General features: G+C 38.5%; 1 protein-coding gene across 1 annotated transcript in view; it reads right to left on the reverse strand.

The window, feature by feature from the left end:
* cacna2d4a (calcium channel, voltage-dependent, alpha 2/delta subunit 4a) overlaps positions 1–18,346 on the reverse strand; it is a 94,968-nt gene that overhangs the window by 63,169 nt on the left and 13,453 nt on the right. The window contains exons 14-27 of the mRNA XM_031726636.2: positions 17,657–17,790; positions 16,255–16,332; positions 15,685–15,765; positions 15,510–15,584; positions 15,319–15,405; positions 15,145–15,216; positions 14,923–14,984; positions 14,721–14,788; positions 14,591–14,636; positions 13,104–13,201; positions 12,105–12,198; positions 11,872–11,964; positions 10,950–11,077; positions 8,823–8,891 (exon numbers count right to left, since the gene is read on the reverse strand). Coding sequence (XP_031582496.2) covers positions 8,823–8,891; positions 10,950–11,077; positions 11,872–11,964; positions 12,105–12,198; positions 13,104–13,201; positions 14,591–14,636; positions 14,721–14,788; positions 14,923–14,984; positions 15,145–15,216; positions 15,319–15,405; positions 15,510–15,584; positions 15,685–15,765; positions 16,255–16,332; positions 17,657–17,790 — 1,185 coding nt within the window. The remainder of the gene's footprint in view (positions 1–8,822; positions 8,892–10,949; positions 11,078–11,871; positions 11,965–12,104; positions 12,199–13,103; positions 13,202–14,590; positions 14,637–14,720; positions 14,789–14,922; positions 14,985–15,144; positions 15,217–15,318; positions 15,406–15,509; positions 15,585–15,684; positions 15,766–16,254; positions 16,333–17,656; positions 17,791–18,346) is intronic.

An 18,346-nucleotide genomic window follows, 5' to 3' on the forward strand; every position in this document is an offset into this window, starting at 1 on the left:
CCTACCAGCCACCTACTGCAGTTGAATTTACCAGTATATTGGCTAGGAGAAAAAAATTGGTTCCTCTCTCTCAGTATGAAACATATCATTTAAGTAGTTACAGAACACTCGTGGTGTATGGTGAGTCAGTTTTTGTAAACCTGGGCTGAGATATCAGGGATTCATAATTTGTACGGTATTGACTGGACCAATATGAGAAGAATTTCTTGTATCAGGAAGTAGCCTGCAGTTCTCAGTTTATCTGTAACCTTCTCCTTCTCAGCCTCTCCAAAGCCAGTAAAACCCTCAAGAAACCAAGACCTGAGCACAGAACTGTTCACTCTCTCCTGGATTGATCCTCCTCTGATTTCTCCTGGACCTTCAAGACCTCAAGAAAGAAACTGACATTAATGAGGAGAGCTGATAGAAAATTAAGATGATTTGTAGATGGAAATCCGATCTACTACTTTTTAAAGGAAAAATACTGAGGCTAGATCCGATATATGTAACAGAAAACCATTCGGATTTACAGATGAGCATTCATTTATCACATTAGTGGGACTCTCGTCTGTTTGGATCAGACTTCACTTTTGCTCTGGATCTTCTGTGGACTAATTCGAGCCTGGATGTATTCAAAACTGAAGCGTTCCATGAGACTTGGATCTTATCAATCAGCTCAAGGAGGATTAAACCATATGACTGGAATGTTGAATTTGCTGTATTCACCTGCTTCAGAAAAAGCTCCTACTTGTTTGATGCTTAAGATGGTTATGATAAATGTCCGGACAGATCAAAAGATCAAATCCATGTTCTGGTGTTACCTGGACTATGCTTCTGGATCAGGGAAGATTACACCACAGTTACTGAGATCCAAAGGACCACAGACTTTGCTTTAAAGCAAATGCTCTTTGTTCTGAACTCATTTTCAAACTCCTTTCACCTATCAGAGGTGAAAGTTTGCTACTACGGCATGAAAAAAAACTCTCTGAGAATCCTGGTTTTCTGGCAAGGACTACAAAAATTCATCTATAGACTACAAACTTCAGGCTCGTGCACTTTATTTCCCTAAACAGATTCCCTCTGGCTTCTCTCTTTCCGTCATGTCCTCCTTCTCTTTCTTTCTAAGATGGATGAATTGCCTGGAGGGATTATTAAAAAAAGAGGGATTAAACTAAAAAAGCTGCTATTTTTACCCCTCCTCCTTCTCATCCCTTTATCTCGCTATCTTTTTTTTCTCTATCCAGTGCTATTTGAGGAGGTTTTTTTCACACTCCTTAAAGACTCCATCCTTTTATGCATCCCTTCTCCCATAGTCTTGTCTGTTTGTTTTTCTTGAACAGTCTGCAATATGCAATGGAAGTTGCATGAAAATGTCACTGCCAAAGAGTCCTTGTGTTTAAAAAGAAAACGTAATCATCGTTAATTTGAGAGGAATCGCTTGATTAACACTCGTTTCTCAGTGCAGTCACAAAAACGGTTTGATTGTTTGCTCTTTACGTAGTGTTTTCATGAGTATCCCTATCTATGCCCTGGTAAACGTTATTATTTTACAGTTAGCAGAGTAAAATAACTAACTTAAGCTCCCCCTCCCATACTAAAACTATTGTTCCCTCTCAATTTTGATTGGCTGCGAATAAACTTATATTAATAGTGTGTTATCTTATACCTGGGTATGATGCAGATAAATATTATTATACTAGTCTTCTATGGTGTGTTGGCCCAACAATCCAGAATCGTTTAAAGTAGCCGTTTACGGTTTTTCTGTATCAATTCATGACGTATGTGTTTTATTGTGTTAATGGCTTCTATGTTCTGTTTTAGATTTAAATATCTGTGTAACATTTCTTTGTTGTTTCCATTTATTTGTGTTGACTAGCTGGTAAGCTTTCTGAAAGAAGCATAGAAAGAGTTTACCAGCTTATGCCTAATGTTTATCTGGTTGGGATCATTTGGCATAGAGCTCTAACATGTATTTTTTTTTTTTAAATTTAATAGCAGTGGCTTTATCTCCTACAAATATTTTTTCATAATGCTGACTTAAGCCCTGTTTGTACAGGATTAGTATTTCCAGGAGGACCAAATTATATCCCTGCGTGTGTATTTCATGCACACAAATAAAGTCTGTGTTTCATTTAAATATACTGACATAAACTCTGGATATGATGGCAAATGTTGATTGGAAAGTACTGTACTATAAATAATAACTGCTACCTTTTGACTGGTATCTACATGTTCCTTAAATGCTCCCAAATTTTCATTTAGAATTGCCAATGCATCTTCTGTAATCTTAAACTGGAATGAGGCAAAAAAGGTATTTAATTTTCCTAATTAAGTGATTTCCATGATGAGGCTAATATTATCACAGGAATTCTTTAGGTAGGTAAAGTAGGCATCTAGGAATGGACTTTTTACTTCACAAAGTACGGCAGAGTTGCTGTTATGATGAACGACTGGAAGTCCTTGGGTAATATTTCAATCATGTGCAAACAGAGTTATTTTAAAATAACAAACAGTATTTGCATTTATGAAGATACTTTCTGTCTATATTGCAATTACAAAGATGTCAAAATCTGTATCTACAAGCTTATTTTTAATGGATTGTTTTTACAATATAATAACTATGTCAATATGTATTTAAGTTACAACGAGAACAATTTGGAAAAGCTCAGAAAAAGTAAGTCAAGCTCTTCTGGATGCAAGAGAGCTGACTGATGACCAGAAAGAGCATCTCATCATAGAGTTCAAAACAAGTCGGGTGTACATTATAACTTAAGATTTGTCAGAATTTAATAACAATGGCTGCTTCACTAACCTGAAAAATGCAGAAAGCGATCGAGCAAAAGCAATTTCCAAATGAGCTTCAGAGTGGACGTCTTCATGGATGCACATGCTGACATTAAATACTGTGTGATATAACCTTGAATTTTAGAGACTCTGAGGTAGCGCCGTAACGAAAGCAAAAGCTAAACTCTGTCTATGAATCCAGAAACACTGTCCTCTCACCCCCTGGTCTGCAGGTCTTGTGTTGTTTGTAGCTAAGTATCTTAGCTAGCTTGATCCTGTTCCTATAGTCTGTGTGCATAAAGAACAATAAATTCTAGTTTGTTACGTAAAAACTGCAGCAGCCATGATGACCAAGGGCCTCTGAGACTACACTGCTCAGAAATCTACATGTGTCGTGTTGTTATGATGATTGTGATTATGACAATGATGATATGAAGATGGTGATGAAGCATTTCCTAGTCAATATGCATTGTTTTAAATAAAAACATATCACACCTATGTCATATTTGCATTTAGACTAAATATAAGGTTTAAAAGAATATAAGGACTACTTATTTAATAAATATAATCTGGATTAAAGAGCACATCAGCAGATATAGGTAGAATAAGTATACAATGTCAAAAACAGCATTAATTAGCCTATACCTTTATATATATAAAATATATATGTTTCAGCTTGCAGGGGTCTTTAACCTGTCGCTTGCCCAGTCAGTAGAACCAGCGTGCTTCATGACCACTTCCACTGTACCAGTGCCGAAACACTCATCACCAACGTGTCTGAACGACTATTGCCCTGTAGCACTCACACCCATAGTTATGAAGTGCCTTGAGCGACTGGTCCTGGCACACCTCAAGACATGCTTGCCCCATACACTGGATCCTCACCAATTTGCCTATCGAATAGGAGTACAGAGGATGCTGTATCCACAGCGCTACACTGTGTACTCTCACACCTGGATAACAAGAATACTTATGCAAGAATCCTGTTTGTTGACTTCAGCTCAGCATTCAGTACAGTTATTCCCTCCAAGCTGATCACTAAACTTGTGGAAATTGGAATCAGCAACTCTATCTATAAGTGGATCATGGACTTTCTGACCAACAGAACCCAGCATGTTAGGTCAGGCCATAACTGCTCTACCAACATCACACTCAACACTGGCACTCCACAGCGCTGTGTGCTGAGCCCGTTCCTCTACTCCCTTTTCACCCATGACTGCAGACCTAGGTATGGATCCAAGTCCATCGTCAAGTTTGTGGATGACACGACAGTGATTGGTCTCATCAGTGACAATGATGAGTTTAACTACAGGGAAGAGGTAAAGCACCTAGTTGTATGGTGCGCTGACAATAACCTGCTCCTGAATACCAGAAAACCCAAGGAGCTCATTGTGAACTTCAGGAAGGAGAAGAGAGACACCCATGTCCCCTTCTACATAAATGGCACGGCTGTTGAACGGGTTTCCAGCTTCAAGTTCCTGGGGACATCTCCATCTCCAGCCTGGTCAAGAAGGCCCATCAGCGCCTCTTTTTCTTGAGGACACTGAAGAAGAACCACCTGTCTGCTGACTTACTGGGTAACTTTTACTGCTGTGCAATAGAGAGCATCATGACCAACTGTGTCACAGTCTGGTATGGGAATTGCTCTGTTGCTGACCACAAGGCACTGCAGCGGGTGGTGAAAACCGCCCAACGCATCACAGGGACTCCACGTCCTGCCATTGAGGATGTCCACAAGCAGATGTGTCTATGCTGGGCATGCATCATTCTCAGGGACTATATCTTCCCAATAAACTCCTCCAGCTCCTCCCCTCCAGGAGGCTCTACAATAAGCAGGTTTAGGACCAGCTTCTTCCCCACAGCTGTCACCCTACTGAACTCAGTCCCCCGCTGAACCTTTCCATTCACACTCACTTAACCTTCTACACTCCTCCTCCCCCTTATCCCTCCAATGACCATGATCATGACTGTCATTCATTCTCAACATTCACTGTATGCTCAAATTGGGTACTGCTATAGTTTAGGACACCGACATAGCATAGTCTCTGTTACAGTACGTACTTACACTGTTCACTGTTCACTATTAGTCCTATAGTCTGTTCAGAGTGCTACTCTTCCACTACTGTAGCTATAGTCATAGCACTCTGTAGATTACCACACATCGGTACATCTGTATATGTGTAGCACATCTGTATATTTATTCATAGTACATCTGTTTATCTGCCCCTCTGTACAGCAATATAGAACATCTGTATGCTATACAGTTCATCTGTGATCTGTACATATGTATACATCAGTACATCTGTACATTTGTCTGTAGTACATCTGTATAGCAATATAAACATCTGTATACTTAACTTACTTGTACATAATCTGTACATAACTATTCCCACCTTTTACACTGCCCTTATATAATCTGCTCTTATTGCACTTACTGCTCTTTGCACTTCTGATTAGATGCAAACTGTATTTCATTACCCTGTATTTTTAAATGTGTAATGACAATAATGTTGAATCCTAATCCTAATCTGAATATAGGTATATATTTTCCCACACTTTTCCCTCGTTTTCCTCTCACCTTTCATTGTTCTCTCTGGGTCCATTCCTCTCTCAGTTATCTTGTCTCAATTTATCTTTTTGTCACTTCTTCTCCTATCATTTTTTAATCTTCTCACCTTCCTTTCTCTCATCTCTGTCTCTTTATCACTTGCTCAGTCTGGTCTATTGTGTGTCCTTTTTGTCTCCGCCCTGATCTTACCTCCTTTTCTCGCTCATTTATATCCTTATTCACTGCCTCCTCTCCTCCTCCTCCTCCATGTCAAATGTCTTCTCTTTATCCTTTGCCTGCTCCATCCCTCTGTCTCTGTCTTTTTTTATTTACCCACACTCATCACTCTTTCCTCCTCTTTCTCAGTCTGCCTCTGCGTCAGTAGGAATAGGTTTATTTACATACAGCATGTCACTTATGCCACAGAGATATTCTAATCCATTGCTGAGCCCTCAGACTGTATAAACACAGTCTTTTTGTAGTCACTGTGCACTGATTTTGGATCAGCCTCTGACACAGGAAATCCATGGCTTTCATAAAAGAAGAAGAAATTAAATCTGCCACTAAATGAGCATGAAAGCTGAGCACAAGATGCACAGAGACGCTGATGGACAACTGACTGTGTTCTGTCCAGATAAACACTGACACTCAGTGGTTATAAGTAGAATTGCAATATTTTTAGATGCAAATACTAAATATATTTTGTATTTAGGATTTTTTTAGTTAATGTGTAATTTGCAACATTATTAGGTACAAACATTAGTGCAATTTGAAACACAGAAGTGAAGATAGTCATCATATATCCAATCAACTGAAAGTTCAAACTATTTGTCTTCACATTTCTGTGCTTCTCTTTTTATTTTGGCACATGTGTGCAAGTTGCTCTGTCTTTTCATTGTGCTTACATTACCTTTCTCATTTTCCACAATGCATAAGCATATAATATGCACTACAAGGAGTGAATACAGCTTTAAGAGTATGTGCTCGAGTTCCTTGACCAAGCAGCTTCTAAATATTTGATTTTGCTATGTGAATGTTACTCTCGACAAGAAAGCCTCCATTGCAGTAAGTAACAAAGGTAGAGAGGAAGTTAGGGCGAAGGGGTATGAGAAAAAAATGACATGACAGGGAAAAGAGAAAAGGAAACACAGAGAGGAGAAATGTGATGTGAAGGCAGACAGATCTGACAGCTTCGGAAGGCAGAGGGTAAGAAAAGAGAGATGTATGTGAGGATTTAAAGAGGAGCATCAAAGGGTGAAACACACTGAGTCATGTGCTTGTGAGAGACTTGGTGTGTGTATGTGTTCCTGACACACACATACCAATAAGTTTATAAAGCCATCCCCTCTGAGTTTGCTGCAGCTTGGAGAGAAGTTGATGGACTTGGCATCTAGTGACGAACTTTAACTTTTGTGCCCATGAAATGGTGATTATTATATTTACTCAGAAAACACTTTATTAGATACTCCTTCCTAGTACTGGGTTGGATTTGTTAGCAGCACATCCATGATGTAACTCTCCTATTTCACCACATCCCAGAGCTGCTCTATTAGATTGAAATATGGTGACTGTGGAGGTCATTTGAATACAGTGAATGGACTGCTTAGTTCAAAAAAACTGTTTGAAATGGTTTGAGCTTTGTAACATGTAGCATTATCCTACTGGAAATAGATCAGAAGATGGGTGCAATGTGGTCAAAGGGGTGGACATGGTCAGCATCAACACTCAGGTAGGCTGTGGTGTTTAAAGAATGCTCATTTGGTATTAAGGGGCCCAAAGTGTACCAAGAAAATATCTGCCACACCATTATATCACCAGCATCCATTGATATAAAGCCACTGATACACTGAACCACTGATCCATGCTTTCATGTTGTTCATGCCAAATTCTGACCACACCATTAAAACGTCACAGCAGAAATGGAGGCAGGCTAAGCAACCCAAATCTTCTACTGACCAAGTTTCAGGTTCCTGTTCTTGGCTGAGAGGAATGGCACCCAGTGTGGTCTTCTGCTGCTGTAGCCCATCAGTTTGAAGGGTTGACATGTTGTTCGCTCAGAGGTGCTCATCTGCATACCTTGGTTATCACACCTGGTTATTTGAGTTGCTGTTGCTTTCCTATCATCTCAAAGCAGTCTGGTCATTCTCCTCTGACCTCTGACATCAACAGGATATTTTTACCTAGAGGACTGCTGCTCCTTGGATATCCTCTCTTTTTTTCATACGTCACTTAAAATCAACTTTCTGATACCCAGTTGGAACTTTGTCTTGACCATGTCTTCTTGAATATATCCACTGAGTTGCAGCCATGTGACTGGATAATTAAATTAATTGTTTTAAGAGCACTTGAACAGCACTTGAACCTGAAAAAGCTGGTGAATGTATAATTCAAAAAATGTTCTTGTTATAACCATATTTTTTGAATATATCTCATTTATACTGCACACATCATCAAATACTGTTTTTAGACATCATAATTATTTCACATCCATCTTTCCTTTGTAGCTTGTGGTTTAATGAAACCCCATAATAGATTCAGTAAGCTAAATCGTAGGTCTAAGTTCAGCCTTTTGCAACAGTGTGGATTCTAAACCAACAGCGCGAGGAAGAATGAGGCAAAAGAAAGAAAACTGAGAAACTGTAAAAAATGACAATTGGCAAGGCTGAGAGAAAGACAGAAACATGTATTTTAAACTCTTTCTCATATCTCCCTTCTCTCCTGTTTTCCACTTCCAAATTTAACACGATTTTCACACCTGAGACTATTTCTAGGAAAGCTGTGGAACACAGATAAGCGCGTGTTTGTGTCAGTGTGTTTAACTGTGCTTCTGTCTATCTGTCATCTTAGTGAGACACCAAATGCTGACAGCCACGCACGCAAACTTGTTCAGAGATTCTTCGCTTGGATAATTATGACTGATGAGTGTGTCAGTCACAGATGTACTTACCAGGGAAAACACACACAAACACACACACAAACACTAACCTGCACATCAGCGAATCACTGAAACAAAGCCAAAGACTCTGAACGTACAAAATGAGACACACTCAATTACAGCTCCCTTTTTTTTTCAAATGCAATAATGTGACACACACATCAGTGTCACAAGGGGCCAGAGCTTAAGCCAAACAAAGCAAAGTCTTGCTGATAATTGACACCACAGGCAATTAACATCCACTCAACAAGTTCGAATGTCATCAACAAATCCACCGATACATTTTGCAGCAAGCTGAGTTTACTTGGTGAAAACCTAAGAAAATTCAGACACGGATGAGGGAGAAAAGAACAAAAGCGAGAGAGCAAACTGGAGAAGAACAACATGCTTTAAATATGCAGGGGTTGAGTGTTTTACAAGAGAAATGGAAAATTTAGAGGCAGAGAAAACACTGAAAGAGAAAGGAGAGGTAAGAGGAGATTAAAAAGAAATGAGAAAGAGGGAGGCAGCGGTGGGATGAAGCATGTGTGCAAGAGACAGATAGGGTGTGTATTAAAACAGAAGTTGTCATCCTACCTCCAGCAAGTGCAGTTTTCTTGCCCACCGTCACAGTGACAGCAGTGGCAGCAATCACGATCCTCCCTGCTGGTAGAACAACACACACAATTAGCAGGTATTAACAGTACCTTATAAATCCAAGTATGCGTGCATGCACGGATGCTTTCCAGATATACAGACATGCAGGATTACTGTATGTGCATGCGGAAAATGTTCTTAGAAATATTTATATCCTCGTACACCTAGTGATTGTGGCAGTTGAAATTTAAGCTCAAGCATGTCAAAAATGTGTGTTTTTTTCAAATAAAACATATATATGTGACAGGCTGACTTGGACTGGAGAGGTAGCTTGAATTAATTTAATAAATTTGCACATGCTTCTTCCGTGCATCTACTCTGAGCCTTCGTGGCAGCTGACGCCAACTGTCATCAAACCACACATACCAGCCAGATTAACATTTTAAGCCATTATGTAACACAGATTATGAGAGCTAATCGAGTAATACATTTATAACAGAAGGATGTTGTCAGTGTGTTATATTAGTCCATGTGCACCGTGTTTATAATTCTGTTATTCGGTCACTAAGACAAAAAAGACACAATGACAGCATGGGAAAAAAAATAATGCCCAAAAAACTATGTAACTAAGATGGCTTTACGAGAAGGCTTTCTAAGAAAGGAGAGGAGGTTTCCATACTTTAATTGCATGCTCATGCAATGAGAGGGAGAGTGAAAGAGAAAGAAGGGGAAAAAAAGAACGACAGACCAAGAAAAAGTCAGAAGAGAAACAAATCGAAAACAGGGACAACAGGACTTATCTGCTAAAAATCAAATGAAAAAGAGGAGGCATGCCAAGTAAAAGAAACAGTTTTCCTCTACCCTCCTGCTCCTCCTCCTCCTCATTCTCCGCCTCCCTTTGATTATTCCCTCCCTCCTCCACTTGGGTTTCCACCTCTTCTGCACTCAAGGTGGCGCTATAGTCAGCCTCATAGTCCCTGAATACATCTAAGAACAACACACTACATTTATCAAACTCCTAATACGTATTGGGAACTAGTTTATATGCAAAAGTACATCTCACAAGCGTGGAAATACACCACAAAATGATTATCACCTGTCAACATAACGCCCCTAAAATTCCTTTATAGTTCTAAAAAACTATGTATGTAAGTCAAAGGAAATAGATGCAGAAAATACACAACCACTGTGTTCTGTCATTAGGAGCAGCAGTGTTTCCAGCTGCACACTGTGCACTGTGTAGTGGAGATTAAATTTACATTCCTGCCCTCTGTCGCAGGCTAAATCGCTTTACAGCCAACATATTTTTCAAAGCTCTTTAAAAATACATTTTATTCCAGTGGAGCAAAATAAGAGAATTTAATCCAGAGGCAGGGGAAAGCCAGGTTCGAACTTGCATGCTTTTTTTCCCCCTGACTTTTCCTTTCTCAACTACAAAAAAAAATGAGGTTAGTATGATGTGATGGCAAAGATGACACGGCTGTTAATATTCACACTCTGATGCCGAAAACTGTTCATCAAGACAGCAGGATTTACATCATTTCACTAATGAACTGGCTTAGGATATACATCAAGCTGGATGAAATACTTTACACTTTGCCTCAATAAAAGCACATTTCCCGATCTCTCCTAACCAGTCGAAGAACTTTGTTGATGCAAATAAGAATAATAAGAATAAGAAAAACTATATTTAGGGAAATTCACGTGTCTGACGGGGCTCATCTGCTATTTGTATGACACTTGAAAAGGCATATGGGCAGTGGGTGCAAATGTTCTCCTGTATCTCTTCACTTTACAACAAAAAGAGAGGAGTCTTCCAGTACTGATGTTTCCTTGAAGATGTTATAAAGTGGGTGATCAGAGTAGCTCAGGATGTTGTTTTTTTTCACGATGTTTCAGGATTTATGCAAAATGCATTAATACACATAGAGGGAAACAGAAAAGAGCAGCTGTACCCCAAAGACGGTACAGAAACTAGCCTTACACGGGGGGATTATTTGCACAATCTGCTGAACATTGCAAAAAAAAAAAAGAAAAAACACCATCATAAATTGTATTTCGTAGGATTTGTTTGTTTTTTTTGATTTTGTGGGTGTGTGTATACTAAGTAAAGGTATGTCCTCCTACCTCTAGTGTCCTGTCTGGGCATGTAATATAGAAACTTTCCAGCTGGGTACTCAGCTGCTCTGCGGTACCACACTGGGAAATGGTCCAGGGTGAACATATTCTCCTTGTCTGTGGAGGTCAGGAAAGACCTGGGGAGAGACAAAATATGCTTAAAGAACAACCCACTACGTAACTAACAAGAAGAGTCTTGGACACATGGAAAAGAGCAACTGGATAAAGTGGGAAACTAAAATTGGAAAACAAAAACTAGTGATATTAAATTGCCTTAACAAGACAGCCATTGCTTTTCAAGAGATATATCTAAAGAAAGGATTTACTAATGTTGAGAATAACAGATTAATGAATATACATTAGAGTTAAAGAGACTATAGTTTGGGATTGCTTGTAATATTGCAATATGGCGATTAATGGGTGTAATAATACAAATAGAGGAGATTCCTTGAATTGGAACAAAGAACCGCAGTGCAGGGCAGGAGAACAGCCAATCCCAAACCCCAGGACAGGAAGCCACAGGGACAAGCCTGGGGGAGGGCAACCCCAGGGTGAGCAATAGAGAGAGTAGTGAGAGTAGTGGAAGACTTATTTGTATCTTCATCTTTGCTTAAATTGATGGTTGTAGCTGTGTCTGTCATATCTTAAAACCCTGATGTCTAAATGCAAATACAGCCTAAACAGAAGTCAAATGTTTTGGATATATGCTAACTGTGTTTCTACACAGAAAACTCTCCCAAAAGATGCGACCTGGGTGTCAGGGATTAACTTCAGTTTACCTTTAATTAACCAAGAAGGGGGCATAAAGTCATCATCAGGTCTTCAATTACCATCAGTCTAAGGTAAACCTTTTATACATCTTTTTGACACCAGTTTGTATTTGGATATAATAGCATGACAAATTAGATGCAGTTGGACTTTTCTTACTCACTTGCCAATTCTTTTCTCAATACCGGTATACCTCAGAAACCTTATGAGGCCTGAACGGGTCCCTAAGAATGCTGTTTCAATTCCCTCATCCATACTGAGAGAGCAAGAGGGAGAAACAAACAAACGCACATACACACATAAAGAGGAAAAAATATATGTTACTACAGATAAGAATCACCAACTGAGTAAAAAGTTGGTGGCATGAACTGAAGGAACATTTGTGTTCACTTTCACCCAGATACGTTGAGCATAAGGGCGTTCCAGTAAGCTTCCATGGGAGCCGTGACCACAGCATCAAACAGCGTTTGTTGCAGCAGCTGCATATCACCTGTTCAGAGAAAGCAGAGGGAACATAAGTATAATAGTCTACTTTTATACTGTTATGGTCCCTGAGTTCTGGACCCTGGGCTTTGAGTTTTGTGAGTTAACGTTGAGAATGACCCTACAGTATGTTTGAGTGCTGTTTCTTTTGCAACATTGCTTGTGTTACTTGTTCTTTGTTACCTCCCTTGTGGGGGGAACAAAGTATTCCCTGTTTAGATGTCTTCCTGATTCATTTTGGTTACAGTTTTCTGTTTTGTGCTGAGTTTATTTCCAGTTTCGAGTCACGTCGTGACTCATTACTGTTTATTCCCTGTTCTAATTTCCTGCATATTAGTATCTCCCTGTGATTCAGTATTCTCTGGCATATTTGATGCTGAGTTGTACAAAACTCAGCATTAAATGCTTACTCCTGCACATCGCACAAAGTCACAAGTGACATATACCTATTGGTATATAAACTTAGCAGAAAAATGTATTAACTTTTGGTTTGGTTGATTATTTCTTTGTTGTAACAGTGCTTCTTGGCGATAAATCACACCAAGACATAATAAATCATGGACCCATGAAAAACATAATCATCATAATAACTTACTGTATGTGCAGTTTACTGGATTGGATGACTGAATTCAAGAAGAAGCAAATTTAAACAATTTATTTATTTAATAAATATAAATGGCACCATTTAGGGGGAAATAAACAGGCTTTCCAGCAGCATAAGATTTATTACCAAGAAGCAGCAACAAAAAAATATCCAACTAAACACAAGTTTTTATACTTCTGACATTGATTTTTTTTAAAGAAAATTGGAGCAAAGCTGAAATCACATTTTTGTTCTTTGAATTTCAGCTTTAACAGGTAAAACACGTCGAGTTGAAGAGATGCGATGCTTGACATTAAGTCACGACTTACACTCCAGATCTGGTTCTTTGCCCGTGAGGTATCGTTCCACAGCTTGAAGCTGACTCAGCTTGCGGTGTGCTGGGTCAATGTCTGTCTCACAGTAGGTCCTACAAACGCACACATATGTCAATTAAGCACAGTGATGATTTTCAAATATCGTCAAAGTTACTAAATAAAAACGAAAGAAAGAAAAAATAACCAACAGTTTATGCAACTGTTTCTTAAAATATATATGTTCTCCTTTGTTTATGGGCACCTTGTAGTATGTAACATGCTATTACCCCAGGGGGTGGTGGTAATGCACCTTAGAAGCTATTTGCCAGCCACCACTAACAAAAACATTTTTTTTTCAATCTAAGCTCTGACTATTTCAATCTAATATAAGATGATAAGATGTCTATAAAGAAAATAAAGAATGAAACAGTAAAATGCAATAATACTGCTAAGAGTGAGGCAGAGATTAATGCTGCTGAAAATTGTGAACTCAGAATCGTCATAAGCATGCAGAGCTGTAAAACAAATATATTATCTCAATCTAATATATTTATTAACATTATTATTTTGCACTCACTGTGCAGCTGCTGCAGATCAGAGATATGAAATTTTTGATACGTTTAAACATAAGGTTACTCAGTGCATTCAGATTTAACTCTCTCCCATTTCCTAATCCAGGAGACGGGGAAATCACATTAGTCTGCTACCAGATCAAAGGGAAAATTAATTTTATTGATTGAATGCTCTCATTGATATATAGCCTACAAATGTGACCCATCAATCTTCTAATTTGGGTTCAAGCAGCTGCAATTTTGGCAGTGTGAAAGAGACTTAGCAGCAGATTAGGCTCAACATAAAACATTTATACACAAAACATTTATTTTCTGCATCAATGTTTTATGCTGAATGTAAGAAAATTCCTGTGACAATGCCACACATGCAGTTTGCACTGCTGTAACTTTACAGCTTCTTTTGATGTAGTTTATAAGCTCTGACCGAATAAGCTCCATTTATAAAAAATGAATAGTACATCAGATAATCTAGACAGCACTTTGCTATAAAAGCTGTCTAATGAAAATGTGGTGTTACCAACCGATTTCAAAACTGAAACCTGCTCCAGACCAGGTTATGTGTTCAGCTTAAGTTAGGGTTAAAAGGAACCACCTTAATTACACTGAAAACTCTGACTTTATGTGCAACATAGCCAGCGTTCTGGGATTTTGTCCTACCTCACAAACCATCTTACCCATTGTTTCTTTGCATGCGCTGCGCATGAGCACAACACAAAACTGCAAATTCATTTCATTTTTTGAAGCCACTGTGAAAGTTTCTCATGGTTATGTTTAGGGTTGGGGGTTGTCAGAAGTCACCGTCAAATTAACCTACGGGTAGGACAATTTTCCAAAGTAGGACGGTTTGTCAGAACACCAGATAAACCATCCTGTAGAAAAATGGGAAACATGACCAATCTCACAACCTATTACTCTGCAAGTTAAACTCACCACTCGTTGGCTATGGTCAGATCAGGAGCCAATAAGTCGTGAAGACCTGCGTAAGAAGAGAAGTCAAGACATAAGCCATGGTGTATGAAAACCAGACACAAACGCAGATAAACAGAGACTGGACACTTACCCTCCTCAACAGAGACATTTCCTATGAAGATATACTGTCCATATCCTTGACTCAACACTATACCCAGACTGTCAACACAGACAAGGCCAAGACCGTTAAAGTATGTGGGAAATTTTAAGAAGGCAATAGAAAATGTAAGGAGACTTGCTTTGTTTATATGGTTTTTTTTAAAGTTTATATGGTTTAAAGAAACTGGACAAACCTGAATGGTGTCTCACTGATGACAGTATAGTAGTAATCATTCTTCAGGAACATCACTCTTCTCTGTAAGAAAAACAAGCTTCATAAACACCACAGTGAGCACAAAAAGACAGCTTTTCTATTGGAAAAAGAGGTACACGGGACAAAAAGAGGAAATAACTGATATAATAGTCACGATGTCTCCTTTTACACCAACAGACTCCTGAAGAACAAAATTACTCACTCCTTTATCGACTGAAGTTTTCACATCTAAAGACAAGTTTCCGGTTTCTCCTTTAACCATGGCGGTCCTCAGCTAAAAAAACAAAGTTAAGCTATATCAGCACCTTAAACTATAAGTCGAAGAAAAAAAGTGAAATAAAAGGGTCAAAAATGTGTGTAAGTGTATGTTACCCACTTTTTCTTCGCTGTCTTCCCATTCCACTTCTGACAGATCCACGCTGTTGTAGTTGGGTTTAGGCTTTAGCTTCTTACCCTCTTTATACTGCCATACACAAGCACAGGCACACAGACAAAAAAGTATGCTTTTAAAATAAGAGGCATATACTCATAATCCATTATCTAATACCAACAAAAAAATCCTCGTACCAGAGGTCGCAGGTCAGGATGAGACAGGATGTACCCATTATTGGTGATGAGGTAGGCGTAGCCATGGACACCCAGCTAAAAAAAGGACCATAAGCAGACAGCCATAAGGAAGCAAACTGCTGACAGTACTGAAGTACAGAATATGTGTTACAGCGTGTGTTGATTTCTGGTTTACCTTGTATCTTGTAGCTAATCTCATCAGTTCTCTCAAGGCAACATCAGTTCCTACCACTCCCAGTAGAATCCCGTGAGATAACTTTATGAGGTAAAAACATCATTTTAGAATTTTAAATATATCGAAAACACATTAAATAACTCTCAGAAAGTTCACTGTGAAACAAAATATAAACAGTAAGCTCAAATAAAATCTGAGATGATACCAGCATGAAGCCTCGATGCAGTATTGTGAACTAGCTGGAGATAAGTGAGTGACTTTTGGTTGATCTTTGCTTTGTCACACTGTTAGAGCAGTGGTTTGATTTTGCAGACAGCTCTGGTCTGAAGGAAGGATTTTTGATCTGTCATTCAAAACTTAATACTGAATCAAACAAGGCTTCCAGATTTCGGGCAGCCTGTTTCTTTCAGATCAAGGCTGATTCCTTCTGTTTTAACCCTATTTCTTATACAAATTTATGAATATAAACTTCCACTTCTGTTATGATCTATCACAATTTCATTTCAGTTTAATTTACCATTATCAACACAAAGACACAATGTGAGGTCAAAGTTGTAAAAAACTACTTACAGTCTCTCTCTTCTTGCTGAACACAGGCATGGCTACTGAGGTCATCAGGAGCAGGCTTTGTGCCTGAGTGTTAAACAGCTGTGATACAATAAACACACTTTCAGTTAAATTAGTTAGCCTGTGGACAAAAAATTAATTCATTAATAATAAAAAACAAAAACAAATCCCGGTTTGTTTACAGAGTTTGAAAAAAGAAGTGATTTGGAGATTAATTCAACAAGCTAACTCTTAAAAAAGCTAGTACCGGTGTTCTGACAAACCATCCTACTTTGGCAAAACGTCCTACCGTAAGTAGTTTATGCACATTTCTGCTGTCACAGACTAATTCCAGCACAAATTTAAGTAGGTATGATGGTTTGCCACTTAACTTTGCCCATCAGAGTATGCTTGTAGCTCATATTCATAAAGCCAGGACGGTTTGCCACTTCCTTTTACCCGTTAAAGTATGCTTGTAGGTAACATTCACAAAGGTAGGATGGTTTGGCACTTAATTTTAACCGTCAGAGTATTTTTCTAGCTAACAAAGGTAGGGTGATTTGCTACATAAAAGTAGGACTCATATTCACAAAGGTTGGTTCGCCACTTAATTTTAGCTGTTAAAGTATGCATCTAGCTCAGATTAACAAAGGTGGGATGATTTGCCAGGTTAAAGGTGCTTGTAGTCAGGTAGGATGGTGGACTTCCCAGAACACTGGCTTGTATAGTTAAAAATTTTGTGTTGTGCGCATGCGCAAAACTTGGTTTGTCAGTTTAGATTACTTGTATAGTTAAAAAAACAGTTATTAAATTAATTTATAATAAAGCATTTTGAAATGCATTTTGAAAAACCACTTGAAATGTGGTCTCAAGTGAAAAACCAAGACTTACAACATTAGACCAGCTGGTATCTCGAGGATGAGCTAACTTTAGCTTTAGCAAAAGCTACTGGAGTTACAAGAAACTACTAGCGGTGACTAAAAACTGGCAACCGCTAACTAAACAAAACTTAAGCATGTCATTACAAATGCTACACTTCATTTTCTTTTTCTAGCTAAAGCTCTAAAGCTAAAGCTCCACATACAATTACCTTTTTTGTACTTGGGAACTGAAGTTAATGGTAAATGGGGAAAAAAGGACACATGAATGGCTAAAAAATAACACCTCCAATAAGATTGTCAAATCGTCTAAACAGTCTAAATATTCAGAATTAAGTGAATATGTGAATATATTTGCCTCCTTCCTCATTTCTCTTTATATATTTATTTTTTGCATATTTGTTACACTCACATGTTTCAGATCATCAAAAAATATTAAACAAAGATAAAACCAGTAAATATAAAATACGTTTTTTAAATAACTATTTCATTTATTAAAGTGTGACAAAAATGCAAAAAAACAACAATAATATGAGAAGCAGACTGACCACACTGTCCATATAGGCCTCAGTCCAAATGATGTCATGATCGTGGTTGATGACCATTGGCCGGCTCAGAACATGGAGGTACTCCATAACGTTTTCCTGGACATCAGCCAGTGTTGAGACATGAGTGTAATAACCTGCAGAAGACACAGAAAAGACACACACGTATTGTAACTCATATCATAAACTACTCAGAAAACTGAGAAGCGTTTTTTTTAGTTTTTGGAAAATAAATTGTTCACCTATTATTTTTAACTCAGGTTTCTGCCTTTGGGTATTAAATTTAGAAGAAGAAACTCATTTATCAGACATCACAACACCCTGTATTCCAAAAACATGAAACAAATATCCCAGCTTGAATCTCCCACTGATACAAATATGTTTTTGACGTTCTTTAAAGCTTGGCTTAGTCTAAGGTTTGTGGCATTTCTACAAGTGGGAGACAGTGACGTCAATGGGATACCTGCAGTGAAGCTGCTCAGCGACAACAGGCTACTGAAGCTCTGCCAAGTGAATATGTGCAACATATTTCCCCTTGGTAACATCTCCCAAGAGCGCTGGTGCAAACACTATTAAGCAAACTGAAACTGCATCCAGAAGGTTTACGCAGAAGCTGTTTGCAAGAAAACAGCAACAAAATATCTGTTTGACAGATATCTGCCTGCTGGTAGAAGCAACTATCAGTTTATGCAA

Source organism: Oreochromis aureus, linkage group 17 (genome assembly GCF_013358895.1).
Source record: "Oreochromis aureus strain Israel breed Guangdong linkage group 17, ZZ_aureus, whole genome shotgun sequence".
Lineage (NCBI taxonomy): Eukaryota > Metazoa > Chordata > Actinopteri > Cichliformes > Cichlidae > Oreochromis > Oreochromis aureus.